This window comes from Taudactylus pleione, unplaced genomic scaffold (assembly GCF_031769625.1).
Source record: "Taudactylus pleione unplaced genomic scaffold, aTauple2 ptg000199l, whole genome shotgun sequence".
Lineage (NCBI taxonomy): Eukaryota > Metazoa > Chordata > Amphibia > Anura > Myobatrachidae > Taudactylus > Taudactylus pleione.
In genome coordinates, this window is record NW_028284601.1 from 2853504 (window position 1) to 2874554 (window position 21051).

General features: G+C 45.0%; 1 protein-coding gene across 1 annotated transcript in view; it reads left to right on the forward strand.

Annotated features, from left to right (window-relative positions):
* The window catches only part of SARS2 (seryl-tRNA synthetase 2, mitochondrial), a 38775-nt gene that overhangs the window by 644 nt on the left and 17080 nt on the right, over window positions 1-21051 (forward strand). Inside the window, exons 2-10 of the mRNA XM_088477026.1 lie at window positions 5212-5307; window positions 12453-12482; window positions 17027-17167; window positions 17443-17497; window positions 18278-18341; window positions 18872-18977; window positions 19536-19583; window positions 19740-19848; window positions 20433-20478. Of these exons, the coding sequence (XP_088333152.1) occupies window positions 5212-5307; window positions 12453-12482; window positions 17027-17167; window positions 17443-17497; window positions 18278-18341; window positions 18872-18977; window positions 19536-19583; window positions 19740-19848; window positions 20433-20478 (695 nt within the window). The remainder of the gene's footprint in view (window positions 1-5211; window positions 5308-12452; window positions 12483-17026; window positions 17168-17442; window positions 17498-18277; window positions 18342-18871; window positions 18978-19535; window positions 19584-19739; window positions 19849-20432; window positions 20479-21051) is intronic.

Genomic DNA, 21051 nt, shown 5'->3' on the forward strand with positions numbered 1-21051 from the left:
TCTTTCTCTCTCTCTCTTTCCCTTTCTCTCTCTTTCTTTCTCTCTCTCTCTCTCTCTCTCTCTCTCTCTCTCTCTCTCTTTCTCTCTCTCTTTCTCTCGAGTATGCCAGTTTGACAGAACCATGTGTGTATATATAAAACGCACACAGATGCAGCAGTGGCCAACACCACTCTGTGCCCACCCCTCTCCCAGCTAGCTACATTACGGCTAGAAGGGAGGCGGAGCCGTGAGTTTGCTCCGCAAAGGCCCACGGGTGGAGTGGATGCATCTGGGGATGTGCAGTATGCCTTCCCGCGGCCATGTTGTCTCCAAAGTACTGGAGTTAGAATGAGCTTCTGGCCAGAAGCTCATTCTGACCTGACCTGGCCTGGCGGCTGCTCACAGTCACGTGACCGGCCAATCGCTGCACTACCAGATCGGAGCTAAGCTCCGATCGCGGCAGCAGGGGGGGTGGTTAGGCAGCGTCACAGGACCCTGGAATGCCCCTAGGCATTTGCTTACAATGCCTAGGGCCGGTTCTGTAGAGATAGTTAGATAGATATTGATATCTATGACTTAGCTTGCTGGTAAATACTGTGTCCATTGCCCACCATGCAGCCTGTATAATAAAATGAAGACTGTGGCAAAGACCTTATTCCAACGTTTCAGTGTTAATGACTCATTCGGGACAGGCACAGAGCACTCACCTTATAAAGGCTGACCATCACATGTACCAACGGGAAGCTCCGCTTTTGATCACTGGTGAAGTCGAAGAGCGGACAAACAAAACAAACCAGCTACCTGTGTTCTATAAGGAATAATGTACTACCTGTGGAAGTTTAATGCTGTGGGAGGCCACCTCTGTGCTCTGTGCCCTGTATATAGCCTAGGTTGGCAGCCCTGTGCTGTAATATGGGCATGGAATGCTTTAGGGACCTAATTCAATTAATCTCAAAGCTGGCAATGTGCCATTGGTGCAGTGTGGGAACACTCTTAATGATGGCATATTGTGCATTTTACCCCACACCTCCATAAGCGTATGCAGTAAAATGTGCAATATTGCTCTTATTTGTGAAGTGCACAGCTGTCACACATTGTAAATAATTGAATTGGCCCTATACTATGTATATTTCACCACAGTAGGGAATGCATTATACCACAGGTTCTCAAACTCTGTCCTCAGTGCCCCATGCAGTGCATGATTTCCAGGTTTCCTCACAGAATCACAAGCTCCACCTGTTGATCTTTTAAAATGTGTCAGTGAGTAATTTATACACCTGTGCACATGCTGTGTGACCTGGAAAAGGTGAACTGTGTGGGGTCCTGAGGACAGAGTTTGAGAACCACTGCATTATATCGCAGGTTCTCAAACTTTGTCCTCAGGACCCCAAACAGTGCATGTTTTCCATGTCTCCTCACAGAATCACAAGTGAAATAATTAGCTCCACCAGAGGAAGTTTTAAAATGTGTCAGTTAGTAATGAATACACCTGTGCACCTGCTGGGTGACCTGGAAAACGTGAACTGTGTGAGGTCCTGAGAACCGAGATTGAGAACTTCTGCATTATACCATTTCTTCTTCCTCCATAGGGGACACAGGCTTTTTGCTGGGTATAGGTTGGTGGGATGGAGTCTGGGCACCACTTAGTTAATACTTGAATTTCCTCAGCCCAGATTACCAACACTTCAGTTTTATGTTGGTACCTGCGGCAGCGGCACACTGTGTAAGCTGTGCAGACAGCTTCATAATTTTCACTTTATTTTTTACTTTAAATTTTACTGAGTGAGCAGCGCTAGGTGTCCTGAAGGACGCCCGTGCTGCTGCTCCATCACCCCGGCGCTCGCAGCGCTGGCGACTGAATTAGCGTCTTCGGCCGGAGCTCCAGACACAGGATGGTGCTGTAAGCCGCAGTAGGGGAAAGATGAGGCTGCTCCCTGCTTGTGTGGTTGTGGCTTTTCACCGCCAGTTAGTGAGACACCAAAGGTGCTAGCTGTGGGGGCCTAAGTTCTCTCCGCATCCCCACTAGACCACCAGGGTACCGTGGTGTAGGTGGCCATTTGCCCTGGGGTCCATGCCAGAAGGGGGAGCTAGGCTCTCCCTCTTAGCTCCTCCCCCACCCCTTGTGCTATCCCTTAAGAGGCATTTCATCCCAGGGTGTTTCCTCCTCCCCTCCTTCAGGGACGCTGGGCAGACATTTTCAGAGTGCCTGCTAGTGCAGTTCGTCTCCAAGTGCAGGTTCCTGGTCTCCCTGTATTCCTATTCCTCAGCGGTCAGGTTATACTACCGTATACAGCTCCTTCCTCCCTCTTGGTTCTGGTTTGTTGAGGACTTACTGCCTTGTGTTTATTGCATTTAATGTTCTGTATGTGTGTTACTATTTTGTGTACTTTGTATAGTCTCAGGTCTCTGCATATCCCTACTTATTTTTCTATTTGTGGTGCTTTAACATTCATTGCTCTACCCCTTATTGGCACATCACTGTTCCTTGCTCTGGTGTGTGGGGACTACCTTGGATTTCTATACTATGTCTTCCAGGGGAAAAGCTCCCATGGAGGAGGGTGCTTCTGTGCTGCGTAATTGTAGGACTTGTTCTGCTGTGTTTTCTTCACAGGTCCTGGACCACGATGGTCTCTGTATTCGCTGTTTTACAACCTCTTAGCAGGTGGCTTCTTCAGCATTTCCTGCTAGCCAGGAACCTGCCTGGGTTTCCTCGCTGTCCCAGGTAATGTTGCAGGTGGTGGATAGGCTCACATCCCCTGGGTCCTTTGGTTGGTGTCCCTTCAAGTGTGGTCCATATTTCCAGTATGATGCTGTCCCCTTTGCTGCCTTCTGTTATAGAGTCTCCTTGGATGCAGTCCTTTACGTAGTCAGTACAGATTTCAGCGCATGTGGCAGAATCTATCAAACATGCTGGACAGGGACCGTACTTCTTATCGTAAGCCCTCTAGAAGGGACGGCTCTATACCCTTGTCTGATATTGGTTCAGACTCTGAGGTTTCCTCTGACCGTGAGGAAAATTTGTCGGTAGCCTTTGATGTTGAGTCCTCTTCTATTCTGGAGGATTCTCCACCTCAAGTAGATGCAGTTTCTTTGATTAAAGCGGTTAAATCTGTGCTGCTAATCAAGGACGCTGAGCCGCCCGTATGCCCAATGCTCCAGTATTTAAGCGTCAAAAGAAGGTCGTTTCAGAGTTTTCTTCCTCTGCGCAGCTTGAGGAACTTATGGCGGATGCATGGTCCCATCCTATTAGGCGCTTCCAGGTTTCTAAGCGCATTACTTCCTTTTATCCTCTGCCTGCTGCCGATCTGGCTAAATGGGAGTCTGCTCCCCCGGTAGATGCGCATGTTGCCTGCCTTGTCAAAAATACGATTCCTCTCCCTAATACGGCATCCCTTAAGGATCTGACGGATCAGAAGTTGGAAACTTTTCTCAAATCTATTTATTATAATGCAGGTGCAGTTGCAAGTCCGGCCCTGGCATCTGCTTGGGTTGCCAAGACCATCAGTCGCTGGGCGGATGCCCTGGAAGATGGCCTCACTTCACGTACTCGCAGGAATGAGCTTTTGTCTCTCGTGTAGCATATCCGAGAGGCGTCTTCATGTCTAGGGGGAGACGGCTATAGACACGGGTATACTAACTTCCAAGGTGTCGGCGTCTTCCGTGTCAGCTAGGAGAGCCCTCTGGCTTCGTTCCTGGCAAGGGTTCCGGCAGGGTTCCTGGCATCTGCTAATGCATACACGCTTGCTGATGTCGGGAGCAACAGCGCGGCAGCATGGCCCTCTCTGACTATGTCAGTGACATTGAGTGTAAACACTAGACTATGTTGCCGACATGTCGTCCGGCCAGATCAGACGACATATCGTCTAGAGTGTTTTGGCCATCAGAAGGCCCTTGAGGCTCTCTTCTTTTTGGTGGATATTCTCTTTGGTCCAGAATTGGACAAGACAGTGGCTGCGGTGGCAGCATCTAAAATGGCTTGTCTCCCTTCTGGGGCAGCCTGGCTTTCCGACGAAGAGTTCTCACCGCAGCTCAAGATCGTCCCCTTCTTAGGGGTTTAGCTTTTGGAGGAAGAAGAAAAGCAGATTTATTTGCTTACCTGTTAAATCCTTTTCTTTGATTCCGTAGGGGACACTGTGCTCCCACCCTGACTAACCTGGTTTGCGGGGCTTTGCTCTGCATCTTGTTCTCCTGTCCACAACTGTTGTGTGTTTGGATCTCAGTGTGCGTGCTGGTCTTCCTTCTCCTAGCTTCAGGCTTGTTAACTGAAGTGGGTGGGGTATGGGGGTTGGATCTGGGTGGAGGAATTCATGTATTAACTATGTGGTGCCCAGACTCCATCCCACCAACCTTTACCCAGCGTATAGCCTGTGTCCCCTATGGAATCGAAGAAAAGGATTTAACAGGTAAGTACATAAATATGAATTTTTTTATTTTTTTTATCTTTTTTTTTTTTTACTTTACGCTACATGCACAACATCCTAACAAGTTTAACAAATTTATTTGAAGTAAGTATATATTAAGGTTATGTTTTCTATGCTGAGCAATGTGTCCTGCCGTAGTGCATGGCTGCGTATCTCCCTATGGGTATGTAGTCAGGATAGCGCCCGCCGATATCCCGACACTGAAAGCCTGACATGGGACTAAAGATAGGCGTTGAAATCCCGACGCCTATCATTAGCCCCACTATGAAATCCTGACACCCGGCATACCGAGCGAAGGTAAGCCGGGTGTCTTAGGTTCTAGCCACAGGGGGGAGGGTTAGGTTTAGGGGACCCCCTGAGGGACTTAGAGTCAGGCAACCCATTTCCAGGAGGTTTAGGGTGCGGGGAGGGGAGGTTAGGGTTAGGCACTAGGGGTGAGGTTAGGGAGAGGGGAGGGTTAGTGTGCTTACCAGCCCCCGTCGGGATTTGGGTTCTCCGGTCTTTTGCTGTCTGTATATGATCCGGCAGCTGAATACCGATTCCTCCCTATGTTACGGTAGCCAAACATTGGTAATTGCTCTGCGTGCCTCTGTGCAGTGCTTCGGATTATCACTGATATAACTGCCAGTCTGTGAGGCACGTTCACCCATCGCAGTGAATTAAATCTCCCTCTGAGTCTATTCAAACAATCAGAAAATCAAAAGATGACCATATGGGGATTGTGTATTGTGTCACTCTCCAGTCATACAGTAGTGCCAAGGGGAGGCTGTTATTTTATTGTTTGTAATCACCGGGTGTCCTGATGTCACAGGTCCGCTCCTGGGAAGAGCTGCAGGGGCTGAGACTGGACATTCACAGACTGGAGGAGGAAAAAGTACAGATAGCCAACGAAGTCAAAGGCATGACTGTGAGTAAGGTGCTACTTCCCACTGTCCCCTGATATTTAGAGTGGAGGTACGAGGTAGAGGGGTATACTGGTACTGTGCATTACTGCACATGGTATAAAGGTGATGTACAGCACTGGTGGCTTCTGGTATAGAAGGAGAGGTGCAGTATACATAACATGTGCATCATTGGTGGTCCTGATTGAGGTGGGAGCGGCTTTTTTATATACATCTAGAAAAGAAAGGTATAAATAGGCCTAAAGCCTTACCAGAGAGCGCTGTTAGATTGGTTTGAGATACAAAAATTATTTATTCACATAAAATTAAAATACTTATAATGACATAAAAAACAATTAATTGGCCACATATAAAAAGCCGGCAATTCAATGGTTAATTGTATATACCATGACAATTATAATAAAAAATGCATTAAGCAATATATATATCAAAATAATTGATTAGTATACACGGTGTGAGGACTTTACTCCTGATTAATAAAAAGCAGTAGCCTGTGTCTTATTAGACACCTCATATAATTCAAATAGGCAGTTCTTATCCAAAACTTGTCACTGGCAATTTTTATTTTTGCAATCAATTATTCTCCTTATAGCAAACGACAGTCTCCTTGTGCATATAGCCAGTTAGTTACTACAAACAGTCCATGCAGTTGAACTAATGCTTAATGCATTTTTTATTATAATTGTCATGGTTGTTCTTGTTGGAACATGTATATGTTCGCGTAAGAAGGGGCCACGCTGGACCCCATTGCACATCCCGATTTTTGAAGATAGTATTGTCCATTGTACATGAAATAATTCCTCACCAAAATGAGACGTAGTAATTTTAGGAAGGTATCATGATCTAGACCTAATGGTGTATCCAATTGTGAAATAAAACATCGCATTGCCTGGAGACCATCTGTGTGAGGAATAGATGTGTAAAGCGAGGAAACATCCATCGTACACATAATCACTGTATTATCCAGGTTAGTAAAATCTTCCAGTTTTTTTTAAGAATGTGGTAGTATCCTTCAAGGGTGTATGGATACGCTAGTAATTCCTAATGCCTTGTTTTATAATACTATATGTAAGGCAAAGTAACGGCATTGTGCCGGGTTAATTGCAAGAGGAAAAATATTTTATAAATGCCGAATGAGAGCCAGATAGAAGCTACCACAATGCATGGGTCATAGTAAATTAATGTGCTAGTCGAGCAAGGGTGTAAAATTCCTCCATAAAAACATACACGCGTCTTCTTAATGACTCTGGGCCTGATTCAGACCCACTCGCGAGCGGCTGTCCGCTCGCAAGTGGGTCGATGTTATGGACTGAGCATGCGCACGACGGAGGGAGCTCCGTCGTGCGCATGCGCCAGACGCGACGAGCGAAGGAAAGTCCTTCGCTCGTTGTGTCCGATCAAAGGGGGCGTGCTGTCAATGTTGATTGACAGCACGCCCCCTTTGCTGGGCGTGCCAGGGGCGTGCCTCCCTGACGGGGGCGTTCCCACGGGAACGCCTCCCGTCAAAAGCCGGCCCACTGACATCACTAGTGATGTCAGTGGGAGTGATTTTGGCTCTGATAGAGCCAAAATCACTCCGGAGCTTGCGGTTGAAAACCTCAACCACAGGCTCCGGCTCGCAAATTCGATGGTCTCGACCATCGCGACCATCACAATGCACGCTCGTATAGCCTGTGGGTGGTGACCCACAGCTATACGAGCGTCCAGGAGGACGCTCCATGAAAATGGAGCCCGGCCTTCATTCAGAGCGTGCGCTCTGCTCAGAGCGTACGGCTCTGTATGAGGGCCTCTGTTCGCAGATACACAGCGACACCAGCTAAGGTATATCCGAATCTCAGCCAACAGGAATTTGCGGCATTAACTACATTAAAAAATGACAACACCATCACCATACGTCCCGCCGATAAGGGAGGAAGTATAGTGATCCAAAACATGTCTGATTACAAGGCCGAAATAGAAAGACAATTGAAACAGAAGGACACACATGAACTATTACCAGGTGATCCAACAGCAAAGTTTTCCAAGGAATTGCACAACATATTAGAGGAGGCCCATCACAACAACCACATAACTGCGAAGGAACAAAGAGCATTACATCCAGAGCATCCTGTGGTGCCTATCTTATACACGGTTCCCAAGAGCTTATCCAACCCCCCTGGCAGACCCATCATCTCTGCCAGGGGATCACTGTTTCAACCAACAGCGGAATATCTGGACGCATTATTGCAGCCGCATGTCACTAAACAACGGACCTACTTGAAGGATACTACCACATTCTTAAAAAAAACTGGAAGATTTTACTAACCTGGATAATACAGTGATTATGTGTACGATGGATGTTTCCTCGCTTTACACATCTATTCCTCACACAGATGGTCTCCAGGCAATGCGATGTTTTAATTCACAATTGGATACACCATTAGGTCTAGATCATGATACCTTCCTAAAATTACTACGTCTCATTTTGGTGAGGAATTATTTCATGTACAATGGACAATACTATCTTCAAAAATCGGGATGTGCAATGGGGTCCGGCGTGGCCCCTTCTTACGCGAACATATACATGTTCCAACAAGAACAACAATTCTTTTTTGAGAGACAGGATTTTTCACAACCTATAGTTTGGTACACCCGTTTCATAGACGACTTATTTATCTTATGGAAGGGAGGGCCGGAACTCTTTCAACTCTTGATGGAAAGTATCAACAAATTACCATCTCCTATAAAATTTACTTACACATACAGTAAAACATCTATAAATTTTTTGGGTGTGACAGTACAGTTAAATGGGGGCAAATTATCCACGAGGGTGCATTATAAAACAACTGACCGTAATTCCCTTTTGGAAGCAAGCAGCCATCACCCCCAAGCGCTCAAAAAGGGACTACCATTGTCACAGATGTTACGAGTGGCCAGAATAACTAGCGACCCCAAAGAATTACCGGGGGCCCTAGAAGTGGTGGTTAATAAATTTCTACAACGCGGATACAGTTTATCTTTACTGCGTGAAAATCAAGCCAAAGTATTACAGATGGACAGGCATAGCCTCTTACAAAAATCCAATCAAGCACAGCAGCAGGAAAGATTTATCTGGAGCACTCTGTTTTCCACAGCCAGTCCAATTACTCCACGGGCAACTAAGGCACTGTGGCCCATTATTTCCACGGATTCCTCACTGAGTAGCTTACAGCGCACTAGACCTATGACCTGCTATAAAAGGGGCAAAAACCTAAGGGATTTTTTAGTTAAACCTGATGTCACACAGTATGTCCAACCTACAGGCATCTTTGGCCAAGTGAAGAAACCGGGATGCTACCGATGTCCATCGTGCGTTACATGTAACCATCTGATCACCGGTTCTAGTTTTAACCATCCACACACGGGGGTTTCCATCAACATTAAATATGTTCTCAATTGCACATCCAGATATGTCATCTATTACATTACGTGCCCGTGCGGCTTGTTTTATGTGGGCATGACCAGCAGGACTTTTAGAGAACGCATGGCCCTCCATCGCTCAGCTATTAATAAAGCCATCACGGGAGGACAAATGGATCAACCGGTGGCCAAACATTTCCAACAGAAACAACACCCCCTCTCATCGCTTAGGTATCAAATAATTGATCAAGTACCCCCTTTGAAGAGAGGAGGCGACAGGAACACCATCCTCCTAAGATTGGAATCGCGGTGGATATATAGACTTAATACTCTGCAACCGGAGGGACTGAACGAAAAAATCAATTGGAATGCCTATTAGTGACGTTTGCACAATAGCATTTCTGACATAGTTTGAACCTTTTTTTGAGGTTTTTTCAGCAATCCTGTGTGTGTGTGTGTGTGTGTGTGTATATATATGTATATATATATATATATATATATAAAATGTTTTTCTTTTTTCATCAATTGTCTCTTTATTAATTGTTGATTTCACCATTGCAGCATCTAGCCGTCAGACACACACTTCACAGCCCGATTAGTTAGGCATTATAATTAACCTCTTTTCGGTTTACTTTGCCAGTTTTACACCCTTGCTCGACTAGCACATTAATTTACTATGACCCATGCATTGTGGTAGCTTCTATCTGGCTCTCATTCGGCATTTATAAAATATTTTTCCTCTTGCAATTAACCCGGCATAATGCCGTTACTTTGCCTTACATATAGTATTATAAAACAAGGCATTAGGAATTACTAGCGTATCCATACACCCTGTCATCCCATTATTGTTGTTATTTAGTAGCCATATCCCGGAGCCGGAGACAGCGTCAGGGTTGCCTAGCAACTACCTGACGCATCACGCTCACGTCATCGGTGTGAGACCCGACGGACGACACAGCGTGGCCGTTCTCCGGGTTTGGCACATACGCAGCTAGAAGAGGATATAGGTAAGTGTAGTAGACACCTTTTTCTTCTTGTTTATCAGTCATTTGATCACTTACAGAACACAGCAGCTTGAGAATGGGGTCTTTTGATCCCGAAACGTCACGTTGCACATTATGCAGTGGATGTACCGTTTATTATGCTGAAGATGTGATGCAAGTATTGATATGTATTAATTACCTTTAATACAACAACTTTGAAATAGTAGTGCCGTGTAGGGACTTGTTTTGTTCGGGACCCTTATAACATATATATATATATATATATGTGTTATATCTATCAGACCTCACACAACACTAGTGGTCCCCTGATATAGATGAAAGGGAAGTTTTATATATGAGCCAGGTGCACACTGGAACTCCTGGTATAAAGTTAGGTTATATGCAGGTTATTTTCAATATAATTATGCCCACAAATAAGAACTGGCACAGAGGCAGTTATTGCCTAATCGCAAAGCCAAGAACGAACACTCTACCCACCGCCATGACGTGTACACAAAAAATGGTGTGGCCATATCACGCTAGACCGTCCCGAAGACCCTCCCCTAATAAAGGCCCTTGCAATTCCATGTACAGAAATGGTAGGTGCGTGTGGTATGAGTGGGTCTTCACTTTCCAACATTCTCAGCAGGTGTGACGGGACCCCCCTAAATTTGGGCATTTGGGATGTATGAATCCTGCAATCAGCCAATCTTCTGCTGGCTTGCAGGTATCTCACTGATTCAGAATCTTGAGCTGGGTACTCGCCTGACTGCAACTGGATGCAATGATATATCGTATAGCCATATACTTCGTGATCCGCTGTATGATGCTGCGATATATCGTTACATGATTAATGTAACTGGCGCATCAACCATCACATCGGCCCATCGGATGTGCAGCCCATCTGATGGGAAGATGCGACCACACAATTCATTGTACAACAAATCGGGTGTTTCTCAGGGTACACACCATACGATGGTCATTCCGATCCGTCGTGGGCGATATATAGTATAATGTGTACCCAGCTTACTCCCATGGGGTTCTCTGTATGTTGCCTGTGCAAAATAAAGACATTACTAGTTTATATCTGCGCTGAGCCCTGTACAGCACATTGCATTATCTGAAAACAATAGTGTGGTAGTAATAGGGCTCCTTATTGTCTCAGGATAGTCCCTTATTTCCCACAGATAACATCCCACAATTTAGAGCCCTATTGCTCCTATATTAACAGAACAAGTAGAAATAAACTGTTTAACCTTACTTGGTACCTAAATAGAGGTATGGAGGTGTATTATTTCCTGTGCAATATTAAGGTTTCTTGACTGTCACAGGAGTGATGGGCACTCCACTTCAGCGCTGGTAACACCATGACTCCTGTGCCACGTGCGGGATTGTCCCGACTCGCTGGGCACCTGGCCCTGGCATAAAGATTTTATTAAAGTACTTTGTTTAATTTGTAGAAAAGAGAGGGGGTTTTTAACCCCCTATTGTTCCTCAGCACACTGAATTGTACTAGCAACAATATATGAAGACTATCTGGTAATAGAATTTCAGAGATATTGGTTGCATGCATTTGCAAATACATGGGAAGCTGCTAGGCCTTACCCCGGCTTCTCTGTCACTAGCAGTCCCTAACACTAAGGGGTTCACGTCCGGGGAGCAGTGCACCCCAAAAAACATCCAGCCCAGGACCCCCCCAGGGCATCACACGAAAATGGAAAAAGGAGTGGTAGTGCAGTGTAAAGTATAGATGTGTGCGAGTAATTAGTAAGTGTGGAATGAGAGGTTAAAATATGTGAAAAAATACATGAATAATAAACAAACATAATAATTTTTTTTTTTGATTGTTTAATTTGTGTTTCCTTATATATTGATGGTTAGATTATTAAAAAAAAGCTAGAATATCCTCAAATATGTATTTGATCTAATAACCTCCTCTCCTGTTGGACAAGTTTTATTGTTCGAGAAGGGTCAGCATTTGAAGCTGGGTGGTCTTAACCAACCCCTGAACTGGCCGTGGGTGTCAAAGAATAAGTCACACATGAAAACTTGGCATGCATAGAGAGAATTGGCCCTTGCACAATGTGATTTAGGAAATGAATTGCAGAGGAAAGTGATAAATACCAGCTATTCCCAGCACACCGAATCACCATTTGAATCTCATTTAATTGAATGTCACCTAAGACACATGTCTAGCAAGTATTATCCTGTTGTATGGTGCCAAGCACGCACTGCGGAATGCACAACACGGCACAGCTTTTTCATCTGTTTTGCTGCAAATGTCTGTGTGACAACACGCTGTATTGCTGCACTAGTATATTGTTGGAGGAACACTTCTTGTAGTGCAGTTGGGCAGAAGCAGAACTAGTTGATCATATGTTCTATGTCTCATGCAGCAAGCCCCAGTAATGGTGGATCACCGTCACTGATATTTTCATATACGAAAAAAGGGGATTGTATTGGTGAATTTGAGCCTGTTTTATTCTGTGCACAATTTATTTCTTTTAAATCAAACTTATTTTATTGGGGGGTTTTTTTTTTGTACAATTTACAAAAGAAAAAACTATTCCCTTTAGCATCAAATAGACTAGATATTTATGCCTTGTTAAGAAGCGATTTGTACCCACCCTCCTCTCGCGACCCCCAAAAACAGATCACTCCTAGGAGCTGACTCAACTATCGGCCTTTGTTTGTCACTTTCTGCTTTATCCAATGAGATTTTTTTCATTCAAACTACTGTGACTCTCTCTCCCCTGTGGCTGCTTCCTAATCCTGTCTCTCTCCCACAGAAAACACACGATCGCCAGAGCCTGCAATCTGTAAGTACATCCTTCATGTCATCTATAGCGTGCGTCTTTGGTGGGCTGGATGGTGATCTTGTGGTTTGTGTTTATACACAGCACGGTACCTACTACAAAATATAAGTTGACAGTCTTGCTGCATTATACAGATGTGTCGTCCTACATCTATCCTCAACGTGGCGCGACATGCCTGGCGTCGGTGTGTTGCCAGGTCCCGTGCAACTCAGCGCCGGGCGTATTTTTTTATTTATTTTTTCTGAAAATGCGTTGTGACTAGGACGCACCAGGAGACCCTGCTGATTGATTTGATATGCGACACTTGTATATCTATTTGCACCTGAGTCTGTAAACGGAAGTTGGCGTGGTCTTGACGGAACTGGGCTGACTTGTAGCACTTCCTGTACAGTTTCAGAGACTGTCGCACACAGATATACAATTTATAGCATATTAAATTAATCGGCACAGTCTGCTGGTGCTTCCTAGTCACATCACATTGTGACACAGATGCATTTTTAGCAAAAAGAAAAGATGCCCGGCGCTAGCAGAGTCTCACGGGAGCCGTCACGCCAAGAGGGGCTGTTTGACGCAACTTGAGCAAAGATTCACAAGGACACCACCTGTATACATATGAAGTATTATGATATAGACCTGCCAAGAAAAGGCTGATTTAGAAATGTACAAATGCTGCTTTGTGGTGGCCTGGGAGGACTTTTGCTCCAACATTTTTTTTCTAGGTTATCTGCAAACCCTCCAAACGTTGGCGCTGATGTTACAGGGGTGTTTCCAAAGACCGGGAAATAGGCATGCACTCTGCAATAACAATAGATGGACAATTAGACGCAGTTACACACAAATAAAGCAGTATGGGCCGGCATTTTCAGCAATTTGTAAACGACCCTAAAGCTGGCCACACACTAGACCAACTTACATCCAACCAGCCAACTTGTTGATTGGTTGGAATGAAAAGCTGTATGGGAGTAACTGATTATCAGCAATTTGCTCCTAAATGCCAGAAAACAGATGAAAATGGTCGTCAGACAAGTTTGTTAAATGTTTGATCTAAACTATTTGTTCAAACAACAGTTTTGGTCCATTTTCCAGCGTTTGGGAGCAAATTGCTGATTGTATTCCTTACCAGATTTTCATTCCAACCAATCAACTAGTTGGCTGGTTGGACAGATAATCTTTAGATGTGTGGCCAGCTTAACAGTGTATGTTGCTCCACAGCTAAATTGATTAATATGTAATAGAGGGCTACAAAATTTGTGGCCAAACAGCTTTATTAAACACTGCACTAGTAAGCAAGGTTGCTGCATGCAAAATGTTGTCAAAAGGTGTTTCTACTTTAGAATATTGGTTGTGCATTAGATCCAGCAAGTTGGGTATAAAATCAAAGTTGAACACAGGGCTTGATTCAGACCCGGTCGCAAGCGCTGAACACTCGCAACCGGGTCGATGTTTGCCTACTGGGCATGCGAACGACGGAGCCGGCTCCATCGTGCGCATGCGCGAGACTCGGCTAGCGACGAGTGCTCCGTCGCTCCGGGTCTCTCACCAAAGGGGGCGAGTTGTCGATGGTGAGCAACAGCTCGCCCAGTTTGGTGGGCAGGCCAGGGGGGTGGCTGGCCAAACAGAGGAGTTCCCAATGGAACGCTTGCCGTTTGGGGGCGGCCCCACTGACATCACCAGTGATGTCAGTGGGAGAGTTTCCGGCTCTTTAGAGCCGAAAGCTCTCTGGGGCTTGCGGCCACGAGACCCTACCACAAGGTTCTCGTCGAAAGCCTGATGGTTGCGATGGTCTTGACCATCGAAAGCCTGATGGTTGCGATGGGCTTGACCATCGCAACAATCAACCTGGCCGCTCGGCATAGCTGTGGGTGGTCAAAAAAAAAAAAACAGCCTGATTCAAAGCGAGCGCTCTTTCAGAGCGTCCGTCTCTGAATCAGGCCCACAGATTGCTATAACATATCTTGCATAGGGCCTGATTCAGCTTTGGGAATAGAGCAAGTAACTGCGTCTTGGTAAAACCATGCTGCACTGCAATGTGCAGAGATAAGGATTTTGGGGGGGGGTCCACACTGAAATCTAAATTGCAGTATAAGAATAAAGCCGTGCAGCATTTGTGGGCTACATGCAAGAGCAGCCGGAATTTACCCTGCATGGCAAAAATGATGTATTTGCAACCCTTGCACTGCAACATGGCTTGTCCAGGTACACCGTTACTTGCTCTGTCTTTCTCTATTCCCAAAGCTGAATTCGGCCCATAATCTGCTTTTAGGCAACCTTAAGTATACTGGAGGTGCGACACGTGCATTTATGTGTGTTTCCGAGATCGCTTCCGGACTCTGTGCGTTTGATCTGAGTGCTTCTTGTGACTGGAATGTTTCTTGTAATTTGTGGAAAAATAGAATTTTTATTCTCTTCATGATTCTGTAAAATATCTATTTGTAATTGTAAAAATCGATGCTGGTCTGACGGCTTCTGTTATTTCCCAATATTTATTTCAGTGGCACAAAATGTCCTGGAATATGTGCAAAATGGATACTGCAGTGCTAAATCACAAAATGGACGTTCTTACAAAGCCCTCCTTGTGTTGTCTATTGTAGTGTTACTTGTTCCCTTAATGCTATGCTTTAAACCTCATTAGACACACATGTCAAGACCTCAAATTTAGAATCGGCTTTGTGCACAAACTCAGATATATTTGCCAGATAGTCAGCTATTAAATATAGCTTTTTACTTTGTTTAAAGCACACGACAACTCAAAAGTATATTTTTATACATGTCGCCGTAAAATAAAAACCTATTTACCACCATATGAGACAATGTTCAAAAATCCTAAAGCACTGCAGGTGTCAGTTACGTTTACCGTGCCATGTCTGACAATACCATCAATCTGTTAATGTTAATCGATCACTGATGCAGGTGACTGTCCTGTGGAACTCATGGTTACATTTTTAGCATTCGGAACATAGAGGGGTATTCAATATGGAGCGAAAAGTCTTTTTTTGCGATAATTTCGCAAAAAACGACGTCATTTTCGCTAGTTTTGGTTTTACACTGTATTCAATTTCAAAGACTTTTCGCAGGTTCGAAAAGTCTTTGGAAAAAAACGGGGATAACTTTTCACCACTGAATAGGTGGCGAAAAAAAGTGCAAAATTGGGGTTATGGGGTGCAGGCTTAAAAAAAAATAGCCTGCACCCCTGGGAATGACATTTTAAAAATAACTGTCAAAAAAAGTAAAAAAAAAAAAAAAAAAATAGGGACACCCCAAAAAATGTATTTTAAAATTAGGGTGAAAAAAAAAAATGCGAAAAAAGTGTTTAAAAATAGGGAAATAGGTTCAGGGCTATTCTGCAACTATGCAGCAGATGTTTTCTAGAATAGGCTATTAGCGGCAGGTGCATAGTTGCAGAATTTTTTTAAAACTTACTTTAGGTACATAAAAATATGCTAGTACCCATTTTCATGTACCCCAAATTTGATGGGACAACTTAAAAAAACGAAAAAAATAACCTAAGTGCTCTTCTGCAACACTTCTTCAATGTCGGGAAAAAACACCTGCTGCGGCTATTTAAATCCCCGACTTTCATTTGCAGGCTAAAACAGGGGTACCCATAGTGATCCCCCATGTTTTTACAGCCTTAGGGGGGCCCTACAATTTATTCAAGGAAAAATTCATTTTTTTACGCAGATCTCACTTCGCACTTTCCCGTTTTCGTAGGTTTCATATTGAATACGGGGATAAAGCGGGCACGCGCCCGATACTTTATCCCAGGAAAATCTCCGATGTGGAGCGAAAAGTCCAGCACGGACTTTTCACTCCCATATTAAATACCCCTATTAGTGGGATTTTCTATAAAAGCTCTCACATCTGATTGAAAGACCATATTTTTTTACACTATATTCAAAGCCTTAGGGGGGTATCCAATTAGCAGCGCTAATGTAGTTATGTTAATTGATCGCGGCGGTGCTATCCTATTAGCCCCGAAGTGCCACACGACGCCGGAACTTATCATGGATATTTTTCTGGACCTGATGTGTGACACAAAATCCACGGTAAGTGCTGTTTGTTCACCTAAATGGTAGAAATGCATAGGTCTGTGCGCTTATCGCGGGTCATATGTGTTTTCGGGAGAGTTATCCTATCATTTTGACCGAAATAATAGGATATAATAGGATCGGGTGAAAAAAAAAACCATAAGCAGCAAAAAGGGGATAATCCCCTTATTATCACCAATCCCGGCAATCTATTAGCGCCAGAACTATGTTTTGGGCTAATTGGATACCGCCCTTAGGATGCAAACAATTCTCTATTCTAATACGTAAAAAAGAAAATGTTTATTCTACAAAAGCAACGTTTTATTGGGACGTTAAACCATGTCTGATGTCTAAATAAGTAATTTAGCATTATAATATTCTTGTAATGGAAAGCAATTACAAAGCATAAATGTTACGCGCTGGAAGGAGGTATGCTGGGGCTTGTAGTATCACAGCAGCTGGAGAACCATAGGATGCTATGCCTGGCAGTAGTTACCAATTATATCACATGTGACTTAGCTCCCCAGGTACCTGGCAATAAGGAACAGAGGGAAGGAGATCCGCCAGCAGCTCACAGTGCTCTACCAGCAGGAGACCAGTCAGGAGGAATCCTTTTACCTGGAGGCACTGAAGTTGCCAAACAGAACCCATCCTGATACGGTGAGAGTCTGACCGCCCCAAAATCAGCAATTCTATATTATCCAGAAATAAAAGTCAGGTGTTCTCCATACAGGAAGATAGAGAATATATCACTTACTTGTATGTTCATTTTGTTTATTCCATTTACAGTACAGTTAAACGCTCTTGAATCACGTTCATTTTTTTTAGTGGGGTTGTACCTATTCCGGATCTCACCATGTCAGACAGTTGGTGATTTTTGAATTACAGCCCAATATTCCATGTAGCTAATGAATTCCCATTTCCCCCTGTTCCAGCCTGTTGGTGATGAGAGCAACGCTGGAGTGTTGGAGGTTGTCGGGGTGAAGCCTGGTGAGGAATAGAGCGATGGAGACTGGGAGTTCATCTTATGGCGGAGAATGTTGGGGTGAAAGTTAGTAAGAGAGGGTTGTTGTGTTTTTTTGGGGTGGAAAGGACAATCTCTAAACTGTCAAACTTATATTTAATATGTTGGCCGTGTACAGTTGATATTTTGGTGTTGTGTACAGTCTTAACTTCAGCTGGTGAATTGCCATTAATTTATTTTATTCACTTTTCACTATGCTGCACACCATAAGTACTTGTTTTTATGGTCCTCGGTAATATACAGATAGGGTGCGGCTCAGATAAGTGTGATGTATGGACAAAGTGTGCGGCAGCGCACCTCGCCAATACATACGCCCAACATTTCTCATTTTACTGCACACTCCTACAGAGATGCGAGGTATAGTAATGCTTTACCACTGCCATGCCGATCTGCTGACCTCTTAATGTTGGTTAGACTTCCATAATGCTGGTTATACTCCAGGTAACCCGAGCCAGGGTACATAGTGAATGGCGCAAGGTATAGCCTAAAATGATACATATGCAAATCTATTCTAGACACCCAGGGGAGTGCCATATATAGCAATGCCAAATCAGTATAAAAGGATAAAATGTAACATTTTATTGTGACATTGGTAACACTGCCGTTCCCTATATAATAAAAGCATAAAGCATGTGGGTGCCCTCTTCCTCTATGGGTTGGAGAATAATGCCCAGGTAGCAGGTGGAGCTGTATACATGGGATTACTACTGGGCGATCTTATTCTAATCCTGTTCTTTCTCTCCCAGAGTTTGATTTCGATGTCCAAGGCCACCTGGAGCTAGGGGAAGATCTGGATATTATTAGACAGAGGTACTAAAGCAGAGCTGAACCCGTCTAGCCCTGTTCCAGCTACGTAACCAGTTACACCATGTATATAGGATGTATAGCGGGTAAACATCTGAAGCTTCTGAATAATGAGTGAGCCAACTGCTAACTAATTATGTAATGGCCGCCTCAGGCACTTTCCACAGGTCTTACGTTAATTCTGTCTGTGTCCTAATCTGTCTCTGGGAACGGGCGTCAGCGCAATGTCTTGTTCAGAACATAATTGTTGCTGTGATGTTGCTAGGCAACCTATGTTTGTTTATATGTTGGTTAAGACCATTACTGTATCTATGGCCAACAAATTTATGGATGCACAACAATTACGCTGTTTAGAATACAGGATGGTGGGAGATTATTATTCCCTGGTGGGAAAGTGGATTGTGGCCAGCGGCGGCAGCAAGGGTTAGTGCTGCGACATTTAAAGGGATACGATGCAGAAATAAAAGGAATGGGGTTGCTGTGACGCTGGGTAAAAGGAATCTTACACTTTGTTTTCTGCCTTCATATTTGTCCAGACGCCTCGCGCACATCTCTGGTAACCGCTGCTATTACCTCCGCGGAGCTGGCGCAATGCTGCAGCATGCTCTTGTGAGCTTTACGATGGAGAAACTAGTGAAACTGGTAAAGGGAATCACTCTTTGCTTTATGACACTCACACCCTTACTGTGACTATCCTGATCATAGCCAACATGTCCCCCCCAGTCCAGTGTGTCACTCCCCCCGGTCCAGTCCAGTGTGTCACTCCCCCCGGTCCAGTCCAGTGTGTCACTCCCCCCGGTCCAGTCCAGTGTGTCACTCCCCCCGGTCCAGTCCAGTGTGTCACTCCCCCCGGTCCAGTCCAGTGTGTCACTCCCCCCGGTCCAGTCCAGTGTGTCACTCCCCCCGGTCCAGTCCAGTGTGTCACTCCCCCCGGTCCAGTCCAGTGTGTCACTCCCCCCGGTCCAGTCCAGTGTGTCACTCCCCCCGGTCCAGTCCAGTGTGTCACTCCCCCCGGTCCAGTCCAGTGTGTCACTCCCCCCGGTCCAGTCCAGTGTGTCACTCCCCCCGGTCCAGTCCAGTGTGTCACTCCCCCCGGTCCAGTCCAGTGTGTCACTCCCCCCGGTCCAGTCCAGTGTGTCACTCCCCCCGGTCCAGTCTCCGGACTCCTTGAAATTGACTTTTGCTTTCTGTCTCCTGCAGGGATTTATCCCGATGTCAGTGCCGGACATGCTGAGAGGAGTAGTATTTGTGAGTTCACTTCACGTAGCTTCTATCCACACTGACCTCCCATATCTGTACAATGTCTGCCTATGTCTATCACCACTCTCCTAATGTGCCTTCCTCCTTCTCCCGTTCTCGCTGCCTCCATCCTGCCTGCCACGTCTGTGCTGTCCTGTGTCCCAGGAAGGATGTGGTATGCAGCCCAGTGCTCACAGCTCACAGGTTTACAGCCTGGATCCAGCTACACACCCGGACTTGCATCTGGCTGGGACCTCGGAGGTCGGCATTGCAGGTAATACTATGTATATATAAGCAGATGCTCATGCCTTGTGTACATATAGAACCAATGACACTGCTGCTCCTGGGAGTCTTATAGTGATGGCCATCAGCAGGGTGTCCAGTGATGGTCACCATCAGTGATTACCATTGATGGTTTGCACCCCTTGATGGCCACCGCTGGTGGGGACACAGCAGGTCACGAGCCAATGATAATCGGGGACGGGGCTTTGCATCCGCCTGGGGCGAGGCTAAGCGTCCAGTAAAAAAAAAAAAAAAAGACCATCGGGTCACACTCTGCATCGATGTTGGAGAACCATTGGCACTCGGCAAAACCATCAGCAATTAACAGTCGATGGTCATCCCAGAAGTGTTATAATTTACTAACCTCTCCACCCACACCGTTTTATTAAGAACAACTACATGAACAAACACCTGTATTCATGAATAATGACTTCCATATGACATCCTGAGAGTTAGTTCTTGAGCCCTGTGACCCGTAATCAATTGTCCCCTTCAACCCATCCAGTGCAATATGGGAGTAAGCTGAACGGTATCGACTTCTGTATTAGTCCTATAACACGGTCTTCTGTATTACAGGCTACTTTATGGATCATGCAGTGCAAATGTCCGATCTCCCCATCAGGTGAGCTGCTATCTGTGACCTTACACCTCCGTTCATATGGCAGATTTAGCTGGCTTTGCTTTTATGTTTTTGTTCTTTTACTGACAACTTCTCTCATAGCTGCGATCTATGGACAATATATGTCCTTGGCGCTATGGGTTCTCCTCTTGGCGCTGTGTATCTGATCGCCCTGACTTTGGGCATACATGAACACTGCCTTGTCTGCTGTGGGAAGGAAGGAAAGGTGCCATGAGGATGCTGCATTGTATCCTGTTCTCTAATACTGAGCCACTGGCTCTTTCTGGGTTAGTTGCCAAGTCCTAGAACAGTGCAGTTATCTTCTGTAGGGTCTGCAGATCATTCCGCAGCATTAATCCTGTCTTACTATTACAGTACAGCTGCTGATTCCCCCACCTCAGTTGTGTATTACTATATCCACCCACAAATCTACATTTACTTCTATTTAGCCATGATACCCAGGCAATGTCATCAATCTGCTGCCAATGACTTTTTTTATATCTGCAGATCATTTAATGCATGAGAGCTACACAGATTGTGCTGCAGATCGTTTCACACTTCCTAGGACTGTATTTT